A 12,542-nucleotide genomic window follows, 5' to 3' on the forward strand; every position below is an offset into this window, starting at 1 on the left:
ATTCCTCCCTGCTAAAACCATGTGAAAATGCACTGCAGGTGAATTGGGCTAAGGGTTTGAATTGTGTTAATTGTTTAGTTAATCCCCTGCACCTGGTGCTAATTGTAAATTGGAGCCAGGTGCAGGGTATTTAAGAGAGGCAGCTGGACTGTTCTAGGCTGCTGAGTGAAGAGCCCGACTGAGTGTGTGTGTGTGTGTGTGTCCAGTCGTATTGAAGGTGAAGTACTGAGTGAAGCCCGTGTGAGTTTGTGTTTTGGTGTTGGTGTCAGGTAAACGGCTTAGCCATCCTGAATGTTTAGTTAGGTTCCCGTTATTGTTTAGTTAGCGCTCCAGGAGAGAGCTAGGTGTTTGTTTTCATTTTGTGTTTATTAAAAACAGCACGTAAGTGCTTCAAAATCCATTTCTGAGTCCTGGGTCTGGTTTTATAGGGGGAACGAACCGTTAAAGTGGCGCAATCGTTCACAATATATATATAGAGATAGATAGATACATACATACATACACACACACACACAGCGCCTATAAAGTCTACACCCCCTTCCAAAATGTTCACCTTTTGCTGCCTTATAGCCTGGAATTAAAATGCATTAAAACTTTAACTTTTTTTTTTTCATTTATCTACACATCCTACCTCACAACTTCCAAGTGAAAAAAATATTCTAGAATTTTGCAGAAAATTAACTACAAATAAAAACTGAAATAGCTTGGTTGAATAAGTGTCCACCCTCCTTGTAATACCAATCCTAAATTAGCTCAAATGTAACCAATCGCCTTCAAAATCACACACCAAGTTAAGTTGCCTCCACCTGTGTTAAATTGTAGCGATTCACATAATGCATTTCAAAGCAAAGACTCAACCATGAGCACCAAGGCGCTCTGGGACAAAGTTGTTGGAAGGCACTGATCAGGAGATGTGTATAAAAAAAATATCAAACGCCATGAATATCCCTTGGAGCATGGCCAAGACAATTATTAAAAAGTGGAAGGTGTATGGCACCACCAAGACCCTGCCTAGATCAGGTTGTCCCTCCAAATTGGATGAAAGAGCAAGAAGGAGACTAATCAGAGAGGCTACCAAGAGGCCAATGGCAACTTTGCAAGAGCTACAGGCTTTTATGGCCAAGACTGGTCAAAGTGTGCATGTGACAATATCCCAAGCACTCCACAAATCTGGCCTATATAGTAGGGTGGCAAGAAGGAAGCCATTAATCAAGAAAGCCCGCCTTGAATCCCGTTTGAAGTATGCAAAAAAAACACTCAGGAGATTCTGTAGCAATGTGGGAAAAAGTTTTGTGGTCTGACGAAACTAAAATTAAACTTTTTGGCCTAAATGCAAAGCATTATGTTTTGGCAAACCCAACACAGCGCATCACCCAAAGAACACCATCCCTACTGCGAAGCATGGTGGTGGCAGCCTCATGTTATGGCGATGTTTCTCATTGGCAAGAAAATTAATGGAGCAAAGTAGAGAGAAATCCTTGAGGAAAACCCGCTGCCCTCTGTAAGAAAGCTGAAACTGGGACAGAAGTTCACCTTTCAGCATGACAACGACCCAAAGCACACAGCCAAAGCTACACTGGAGTGGCTAAGGAACAAAAAGGTAAATGTCCTTGAGTGGCCCAGTCAGAGCCCCGACCTAAATCTAATCGAAAATTTGTGGCATGACTTGAAGATTGCTGTCCATCAACGCTCCCAAGGAACTTGACAGAGCTTGAACAGTTTTGTAAAAAACAATGGTCAAATATTGCCAAATCTAGGTTTGCAAAGTTGGTGGAGACCTATCACAACAGACTAACAGCTAGTGCAGCATGTGCTTCCACCAAGTATTAACTCAGGGGGGTGAAGACTTATCTAATTATGATCTTTCAGTTTTGTAAATTTTAATATATAACTTTTTTCCCCTTAACAGCATGGAGAATGGCGTGTAAATCAGTGGAAACAAAATCCTCATTTAAATGCATGAAACTCTGAGAAACTGACAACAAAATGTGAAAAAAAGTTCAAGGGGGTGTAGACTTTCTATAGGCACTGTAAGATATTTAATAAAAAAAAAAAGTTTTTCAAGGAAGAGATTAAGAAACATTGGGGGAGAGATGGGGGTACAATTTAACTTCAGTTTATCTCACATCCATCACCAGTGTCCCAGTAATAAACACATAATGCCATCGTCATTTTAATTTTTAAGCAAAATGTATGGAATTTCGACAAGTCTCAAAGACAATATAAAATACATTTATTAACAGTAGTAAGGCCCCCTCCCACCTCTAAATAGCATCAAAGCAGAGCTGTTGTTTCTTCAGATCCCAATGAAAGCAGATCCTGTGGTTTATCAGAACCATACATCCAGAGAAGCTGTACGTGGAGATGCCAGGTGCCTGTTTTGTTTGTATCTGTAGGGGGCAGGTATGCAGCCTTTTCAGTTCAACACAAAGACATAGCAGACTGGAAGTGTTGGACTGGAAGCAGCAACCTGTTTTTTTCTGCCCACAAATCTAATACAGGTCACTGCCTTTGCTTTTCTTCCTCTTGAGACATTGTATTCCATACAGGTTCTTTAATGTGTTCTGGTAATTTTTCCAATAATGTCTGGGGGGGGGGGGTGGGGGGGTGAAAAAGACACTTTTTCACCCTTTAATCATTGACCATTTTAGTAACTGGTAAATGTGACGAAAGACAATACGAGAAGTTAAATTGCAATTACGTTCATGCCCTGAGTCGGGAGTGTTGTGCGGCAGACGCCGTCTGTGTATCACATATGTCATTAAATCTCATTTTGTTTTTTTTTTATTTTTATTTTGTCTTTTAACAGATAACTAGTTTATTCTTGTACTGTGATGCATTATGACGATTATCGGTATAACACACGTGCGTATAACTTGTGAATTATCCAAACGCTTTTTATTTAATATATATTTATTTAAATAAACATAAATACATAATACATAAATAAAACACCATACCATATAATATATATATATATATATATATAATATCGAAGTACGTCATTCATGACTCATCAGTAATACTGAGGTTAGCCAACATTTGATGTATGGAAATGGCAAATCAGCCTCAAAGAGCAAAAGCACAATGGTTTGTAAAAAAAAAAAAAAAGAATAAAAAGATGGGTTTGCACCTGAAACCCCTATTTTTCAAACAGTAAGTCTGTTTAAGATCTGGTGGGTCTCTTCTCAGTGGTGGCAGTGGCCAGTTTTTGTTCAAATAACCATTTTTATGTATCTGAACTCAGTCAGACGCAGGTCTTGGCTTTACTCACTTGTCCCAATGGAATAGGTCGGGAACCTTACAGAAAGAAGAATGCTCACCCTAGTCACCTCCATTGCAACCCCCTCAGGTAAGTTCCGCTGGATGTATTCCAAATAGACATCAGCTGTGCAGCCAGTCAGATGTTTCAGCTGTGCTCAGAGAAAGAGAGGAACAAACTTTTTAGGATCTTGCCCGGAACATTAAACAGTCAATCATAAAAAATACAGAAGAACTGAAGAGAGAAACAGTTGGATGAGAAGAAATTGTCAGTGTATTTCTACACAGAAGGCATGGACAAAGAGTTTGTTGAAACGTTTGTTCAAAATTATTAACCAAGAATGGCTGCTTTTTTCTGTAACAATGCTTACATCCCCTGCTGTATTTTCTTTTTTCTTGTTATCAAAGTTAACTAAGAGGAGATTCATATCAAACATGTTTTTTTGTTTTTAGGAGGTACTGTCTGTAGCTATATTTATGGTACTAAGACTATATATATATATATATATATATATATATATATATATATATATATATTATATACATATATATATATATATACACACACACACACACACACACGTCAAAGTACCACAAAAAATGGACCTAATGATAATACCCGAAAATAATCTTAATGTTTTTTTTAATAATGTAGCCGGCGCAAATATAGTATTAGGTGGTGGATTGTCACTATTTTTGCTTTGAAAATAATTGGTTATTTTTAACAGTTTTAGCCTCTCGAAGTGCTTAACACAAAACCCACTCCTAACTCCTTTTAGCCTCTCGAAGTGCTTAACACAGAAAACCCACCCCTTCAACTGTCTGATTGGTTAAATGTTGTTTCAAGGATGTCCAATATTTATTTATTTTTTCCACCCAGCAACGCACAGCTGATCTAGTCTGCTAGAAGCCCAATAAATCTTTGTTGTTAAAGGCACAGTAGCATCTGCAAGATGGGCGGATCTGGTTTTCAGCCGGACAGCGACTGAAAAGGCCTGAGGAGAACTCACTCTGTTTTTTTTTTTTTTTTAATTAAAACTTGACAGATCAAACATAGTGGTGCTTAAAAACAAGTTAGAATCAAAAAATGTAGGAATACCTCTATACACCTGTAATAAGTCCGCATCTCGTACTGCACTCTGTGTTTCTTGAAAATGTGAACTGATTTCAGGAGGGTCAGTCTTTCAATCTTCTTGGGCGTTTCATACCTAAAACAGGAAAAAAAAAAAAAAAAAAAAAAAACACAACCATCTTAGAGATCCTATGCTTTTGTAGGAATTCCTTTAAGAATGGCCCACTGCTGTCCCGTGAAATCCCTTCTGTCTGGTCTGCACTAGACCAGATGGGACAATGAAGGACTAAGGCTATGATGGAAATAAGTCTTATATATGAGTCTTATTGCCATCTTATAAGGGTACTTGAGCTCTTCCATGTTTTTGGAAAAAGGAGTAAAAAAAAAAAAATAAAAGTCATATAGAGGGGGGAAAAAAAAAAAAAAAAAAAAAAAAAAAAAAAAAAAAAAAAAAAAAAAAAGAGATCAAGCAAGCAATTGTGGCCCTGTCACCCATGTATTAAATCTAGAGCCAGCTCAGTAGACACTTACACTTTGTCAATGTTGATGCCAAGCTCCTGTGCTGACAGGGTTGCAAAGTACTGGTAACTGTCCAACACAGCTTTGTCATGGCCTTTCACCAGTACTGAGACATTCTTATAAAGACAGTCTGGTTCCTCTGTTTCAGTGATCTACAACAGAAACAGACGTCAGTGGCAAAGCCTACACAAGCTACTAGTGTGGGATTCATTTGCAGTAGAGTTCATAAGAGGGCCACACCTGTCTCCAATCCCAAAAGGCAGGGGGAATTCATCTGCAATATTTATTTACACTATTTATTATATGTTAAATTCTAGTAAAAAAAACTTACTGAAGGCGCCACAGTGCAGTGGCGGGACCCTGCATGGAATCCTGCTGTCTGCACCCACAGGGAGAGTCTGCTATTGCTGAAAGGGAAATAGGACAAATGGAATTTAGATCTTCTAGACATTATGTATTGGGCAGCACAACAAACTTCTGGTGGTCTGACCATTTGGCAAAATAGTCACCGATATAAGAGCCAAACCATGCGGAAAATAAAAACATGTCTCCCGTAGAAGGCAACAATATTTACCAAAAGAATCTTGAAATGACAGAACTCCTGGAAAAGTCTAACCCTGGTATTCTCAGCACCTGTTAATAAATAAATAACTGAATTAAATACAATATCCTCTACATATGCTCAAGTATTCTTTCACAAGTTAACTGCCCACTTAATGATAGGGTGAGGTGGGGCTATTCCACCGATAGGCTGACACAGGTTCCCTCTGATTTTCTGAGGCATGCGATGTTGGCCTGTCAGGAATTAAGGGTTATGATTGGTCAGGCTGCATGAGCAGGAGGCGCACTCCCTGGGTTTAAATCACCAAAGACCTTGTAAAATCAAACCTTTGTAGCTTTCCAAATTATACATTTACTAAAGTACTGCAAAAACACAAGAAACTCAGTATATGTAGTTGCGCATGATTAAAATCTAAATTATTCTGAATTATTTTCGTCACACAGAAAAGGAACTTGTAGTAAGATGCACATGATGGGGCTATTCCACCCCGGACCCTAATTAAGCCACTCTACCCAAAGTTTATAGATTTGTAAGGGTATCAGACATATTTTAAATGCTTTTGTAAGGTACTGTAACAGTTACAGATCGTTGTTTAAATGTATAAAGATATTTTCAAAAGTGAATCGTAATAGCCCCGTCTCACCCTCCTAAAAAATACCAAAACATTCAAGTGTTTTTAATTTTAGAGGTTTTGTCTGTGTAGCTAGACTGAAGTCAACTTAATCCTACTGCACAAAAATAACAAAATCTATTTTAATTGTATTGTTTATTTATGTAAAATGTGGTGTACCCAACGTGGTGGCGTTTTAAAAAAAACGAAAAAAAAAAACACAATACACTTCATACAAAAATGCACCAAGCGCATACCGGTTCTTTTCTTAGTCAATTTTGCTGAATACTAGTTTAAAATAATGTACCAAAAAATGCATTAAACGATTTGACAAGAACTACTGATTCTCAGTTGAGGTTTTATTTTCATAGGCGTAAAAACATGCCCTTGAACTCGCCGTACCGACTGACTGTATAGATACTGTAAACATGGTAGCGCCCGCTCATGACACATTCTCACTGTACAATAAACACCAAAAACAGATAAAAACAAAAACCTGACTGTGGAGTTGTGAAGACTAAGCAAGTGTCGTGATTAACATTACCTGGCGCGACAGAACCAGTCTTCTGAATAAAACGCTCAGGTCTTTCGATGCACGAACTGCAGCACACATTGTTACTACTTCTGACTATGTGCTAGGGTTTTGCTTCCTGTTCACGTGGTACGCCACAAGCACAGTTTCCGTCTGCTGCCCTGACACAAATAGCCGCTGGAGGGAGCAGTCATCTAATCAGAACAACTGAAGTGTAATTGAAGCCAATGAAAAGTAAGAGTATGCAAACATTATGTCAAGTAGCGCTCAATTTGAGCTCCTAATAGGGTTACCACCTTTTCTACAGACTAAACACGGACATATTTCTCAGTCTGCCTAGGTCTATCAAAACTGCAGTAAACTTTAATACAGTTTAACACAATACCACCATACCTCGGTCAATAATCATGCAGTATACACAGTATTGTGCTGTTATTTCTAACAACCAAACTTGCAAGCAGTAGTGGCTACAGTAAAGTATTTTAATACATGCCGCTCAATTCACTAGTTCATTATAATATAAATGTACCGCGTAACACCACAGAACATTTTTAAATGTACATGATAATGAAGTTCACGGAACGACCTGCCACTAACCTGCAGAGATCACGAGTGACCTGCCAATCGTAATTCAAATAGCTAAAACTACTTCTGCCCCCTTGTTAGTGGAAGGGAACGACCTGTTATCTTTGTGCAAGAAGGGTGAACATCCTGGTCAACGCTCTATTAAATAAATGCTAACACTTTAAAATAAGTGTCTGTTCGTGTGTAATTCATGATGAATTACAGGCACGGAATTACATTATCAGAATTTGAAGTGAATTCACCATGAACTCCTATTTTATCAGCTGATAAATTAGTTCACACGTAATTCATCATGCATTCCAGACACTTATTTAAAAGTGTTACTAACATAAATGAATTAATTAATCGATATAAAATAGTAACTAAGATTAAATATAATGCACTAATCCATGATAGTAATGCTATTACAATAAAGTTAATGTTCAACAATGACATTAAACTGACTCGCGCGATAATCAATAAACTAAATATAGGACGTTTAAAAATTAAAGGCAAGTTATAATGGACCGCAAATGAATGCAATCCCCATGCGTGATGCATTGTGATCAATTAAAAAAAAACACATGTAAATACGTTTCATTATATACAACAAATAACTAGTATAAGTTATTAATTATGCAACTCCAGTATAAATAGGTGATGCTGGTAAATTTTCCAAAGGTTTGGATAAGGCGTTACTAGTAGCAACGTGACGTCAAACAGAGCAGCCACCAGCAAGCAAGCTGTGGGAAGGCGTTTCTCTCGTAGCTGCATCTTTAGTCAAACGGAGCGCAGCTTGTTTTTGGATACGAGAAGAACGCACCGAGTATATAGATGTGTATAGGTGTATCTGCTCAGGTCTAAATTTAAAACCCGACCGAAGCCCTTTGAAATATTTGCATACCCGACCCTACCTGATCATTCCCACAAACATCATAATTGCAAACATACGCTATTGAAACTAAGGCGTTCTCGTATCCCAAAGCAAGCTGCTCGTGGCTGCTCTCCATTTGATGTCACGCTCCTAGTAACGCCTTCTCCAAACCGTTGGGAAATTTACCAGCAATATCACCTATTTATACTTTCTTGCATAATTAATACCTTATCCTATTTGTTTGATGTATATAATGAAACGTAATTACATTTAATTGTTTCATTTATCACAGTGTAGCACCCATGGGGATTTCATTCATTTGCAGTCCATTATAATTTACATTTTAATTTTTCAATGTCCTATAGTTAGTTTCTGGATTATCAGACTAAACAGTCAGTTTGATGTAATTGTTGAACATAAACTTTATTGTAACAGTATACATTACTTATCATGGATTAGTACATTGTGTTTAATTTACTATTACTCTTATATCGATTCATTCATTTTATGTGAGTAACACTTTTAAATAAGTGTCTGGAATTCATGATGAATTACATATGAACAGACACTTATTTTAAAGTGTTATCATTTATTTAATATAGCGTTGACCAGGCAGTTCACCCTTCCTGCGTAAAGATAACATGTCGTTCCCCTCCACTAACAAGGGGGCAGCAGTATTAAGTATTTGAATTACGATTGGCTCTGCATCGTCTCTTCGGTTCACAGCCGCTGCCAGCCTCCTGCAGCTACTTTTCAAAGAGTGAGTTTAGTGACGTCACACAGCATCCCTCATAGAACGGGATTCTGTGCAGAACTGCGGAAATCTGCTACAAGAACGCACCTTCTGTACCTCATGTTAAGTCTTTTCCCGATTTTCAGTTAAAACGTAAAAAAGAAGAAAAAAATCACTCAATTAATCACATCTCCTTTACGTCCTTTCATAATAACACTGCATGATTTAAAATATATCAATAGGATTCAATTATTTTATTTAACCACATAGCCACACATTAAGATGCTTTTGCAAATTAGCATAATCATTTTGGATAAAATAAGTAATGTATGACTGACTTGGCCCAGGTATATGACGAATACACCCTTTTTCAGTGTGCCACTGCAGAGATGAATTTCCCATCTTTTTGCTGTCATATTTCAGTAATGTTTTGCAAGATTTACATTATACAATTTTTTCACAGTGGATTTAGGCCAGAGATCTCCAACCCTGGTCCTGGAGATCCCAATATGCAGCAGGTTTTATAGGTGTCTTTACATCAGCAGTGACTAAAGATCGGGAACACCTGTTAATCTTGACTAATTAAGCCAATAATTGGTTCAATTAAGTAACAGAGATTGGTTGGAATGAAAACCAGCAGCCACAGTAGCTCTCCAGGACCAAGGTTGGAGACCTCTGATTTAGACGTACCACTTCCAGCAACAGAACATTCCACTGCTACACATTCTGCTAAGCTCTAATTTTTTTTACTCCATCAGCCTCAATATTTTTTTATGTTGAGAATCTCTCCTTCATACAAATTTTAGGTTAACTGATGTGCATGTTAGAAGTCCTCCCCACTTACAGCAGTGCTTCACTTTCACAAGATATTTTTAGTCAGGCAAAAAGGAAGCCAAAGTGAGTTTTAGAAAGCACTTGCAGAGGAAGAAAAAAAATCTACCTATATATTACCCATACACAATAAAGGTGAGCTGGGAGGTTCAGAAAGACACATAAAAACAACCTTGCCCATGCTGCATTCACTTTTGCGAGGAATCAGAAAGTATAATAATAATAATAATAATAAATAATAATAATAATAATAATAATAATAAAAATAATAATAATAATAATAATACACACACGCACAACTCAGTTTCTTCTTTTATTATTACAGAAGGATTCCCGTCACATACAATTTGTTCATTTAGTTTCAATTTCAATTCTGGAAATGTGTATGAGGTGTGTTGGGTGGGGGGGGAGGGACACACCATCTTATTTCCTTTTGCAAAAAACAGAAGAAAAACAGTCACATTTTTGTAAAATGCATATACATACAGGCTGATTCATAAACCACAAACCATAGGTACACTGAAAAATCCACAGGATGTGCCAACATCACACTCCACATTGTGGACAAGCTGACCAGAATGAAAGAATAACAATGTGCTAGGTCAGTGGTGGAGCTCATGTTCTGTAATGTTTTCTAATTGGGCTTTAGTGTATGAATCACTCTGATTATCATATATAGGTATACAATCAATATATAGATACTTCCTTAATAAAACAGCACTGAACTTCTGGGGAACAAACTAGCAGTAAAGTGCAACGCAATTTTCCAATACTATTATAGAGGGGAATCCAGATGCTGACGACCAATAAGGTAAGCGTCCCTGAATTTTAGCGGTAAAACCTGTAAGAACCTGTAAGAAGTTCTACAAGTTTTCCCCTTATACTTTTTATTGAGTTTTTGGAAGATATGAATGAAGTCCCTGAATGTAGTCACCCCCCATGTGTGTTCGATAGAATAAATACATGCCCAGGCATGAGGACATTCAACATGACTGTAATGCACTGCAAGGAGTGTACTCAGATCACAGAGCATTTCCTACATCTATAGTCTTCTAGCCAGGCTTTCTCCAAATATAGTAAATGGGAATTGTGAGCCCTTTTGTCCTGGATACCACAGCAGTTCTGGTGTTAACCAGTACTTTGTGTAACTTTAACTAATCATTTGTAATTGTGAGATTGCTACTGATATAAAACCAATTACAATGCAGCCGTTTACAGAAAATTTAACAGAGAAGACCCTGGTTTGTATAAAACTGTTTATGTGATTATAGCAACTCTTAGAAGTCATCTAAAGATGCAAAAATACATAAAGTTGCTTGAAAAGTTAGAAAGTATAACTATGAACCAAGCTTAGTTTTGAAGATATCTAGATTAAACAATGTATAGTGCACAGTGCAAAATTTAAATAAATTAGAAAAGGGCAAGAGCGTCCTGACATCAGTCAGTTCTGTTGAACAGTGTCTACACAAAATGTTTTTGACAGTGTCTTTGTAAGCCTGTCAAGTATCTTATGGTGTCAATGTGTTACAGATATATATATATATATCTATTTATCACTATATAATTTATTATAATAATATGTATATATCTATATATATAATATTATATATAAATAGTTTTTATAAATAGACTATTTGGTTTGCCCATTTTTAAAAATATATATATATATATATATATATATATATATATATATATATATATATATATATATATATATATATATATATATATATATATACTTATATTATATACAGATATATATATATATATATAACACTCACTTTTGTTTGTTGTTGAGGGCAGAACTTTATATTTATAAAGAATAGAACATATTTACACCCTTTTAGCAGTGAAAACAAAACCACAAGCAGTTAAACTGATTTCTGTAAAATTAAACAGATTTAAAAATCTATTTCTTTACAAAAAAAAATATATATTTAAATCTCTGTATTTACAGTTTTAAATCTTTTTTTTTTTTTGCTTCAGAAAAATAGACCAGTTTCAAAAGTAAAACAAAAAAGTGAACTGTCCACTAAACTCCCCACCCCCCCACAAATAGAAAACAGCAAAAACAAAAAAAAAACCCACACCATTCTCCTTTAACCAGCAGTCATAGCATGAACAGATCCAGTGGTTAGTTTAATGAATCATCTGGATGGGTCTTAGGAACTCTTAAAAGACATGTCCTGTGCGAGAAATCTAATTTAATACCCTTGCCACATCTGATCACTTCTGTATTGTGCCTTTGTCTAATGTTATGTGAGATACAGGACTATGCCGATGCAGTACCCAACGGAGATCTTGAATCAAGTTCCAGCTCCTCGACACACATTCAGTTTAAATCATTGAGACTCAGACATAACAACCACAACAGTGCAATGGATAGCACCTAACAAAACAAGAAACAACATGCCACATTCCTGGAAACTTACTTGCTTTACATACATGTTTTCTTAATTTTTTTACTATACTATTTGGAGGAAAGCAAGGAAGTTAGTCCTGACTGACAGATCCTGAACACCACCTTGTTCTGCACTGTTCAGAATTTGTAGGTTTGTTCAGACTCTAAACCTGAGTAAACCAGGGCTAAAGCAGAAAGGGTTTAAGGGCTTTTCTTTTTTGTTTTGTTTAACAACTGTATATGGAGGTAGCTACAGAATTCTACGGAGGACTGTCATTTCTATGGGAACTGACCAGCAGTTTCAGTTAACGCTTTCCAGTTCCAGTGCCTGTACTTCACCTATCAAGAGTCTTGCAAGAGATCTACCACAAAGGTGCAATGGTAACCTTTTTTACTTCTACATATGCATAAGTTCCATACCTAGCAGGCTAGCCCTGATTGGAGGATTTAAATGGAGATAATATCTCTCTCTCTCTCTCTCTCTCTCTCTCTCTCTCTCTCTCTCTCTCTCTCTCTCTCTCTCTCTCTCTCTCTCTCTCTCTCTCTCTCTCTCTCTCTCTCTCTCTCTCTCTCTCTCTCTCTC

General features: G+C 36.8%; 1 protein-coding gene across 1 annotated transcript; it reads right to left on the reverse strand.

Moving 5' to 3' along the window:
• Positions 1-2,216: 2,216 nt before the first annotated feature.
• Positions 2,217-6,675, reverse strand: mrps10 (mitochondrial ribosomal protein S10). Its single transcript, XM_041253193.1, has 7 exons — positions 6,569-6,675; positions 5,427-5,485; positions 5,184-5,259; positions 4,865-5,004; positions 4,361-4,469; positions 3,324-3,413; positions 2,217-2,586 (listed from the first exon to the last, which is right to left on the reverse strand). Exons 1-7 carry the CDS (start codon positions 6,635-6,637, stop codon positions 2,503-2,505), a joined length of 627 nt encoding a protein of 208 aa, XP_041109127.1. The 5' UTR covers positions 6,638-6,675; the 3' UTR covers positions 2,217-2,502.
• Between the last annotated feature and the right edge of the window lie 5,867 nt (positions 6,676-12,542).

The sequence above is a fragment of the Polyodon spathula genome, chromosome 6 (genome assembly GCF_017654505.1).
Source record: "Polyodon spathula isolate WHYD16114869_AA chromosome 6, ASM1765450v1, whole genome shotgun sequence".
NCBI lineage: Eukaryota > Metazoa > Chordata > Actinopteri > Acipenseriformes > Polyodontidae > Polyodon > Polyodon spathula.

Excerpts from the sequence above, each read along its gene's own strand:
- mrps10 (XM_041253193.1), bottom strand. The coding sequence starts at position 6,637 with ATGTGTGCTGCAGTTCGTGCATCGAAAGACCTGAGCGTTTTATTCAGA. Across the intron at positions 5,486-6,568 it reads GACTGGTTCTGTCGCGCCAG|GTGCTGAGAATACCAGGGTT; the intron begins GTAATGTTAATC and ends ATTTATTAACAG. Across the intron at positions 3,414-4,360 it reads CTTATTACAGGTGTATAGAG|CTGAAACATCTGACTGGCTG; the intron begins GTATTCCTACAT and ends CTCTGAGCACAG.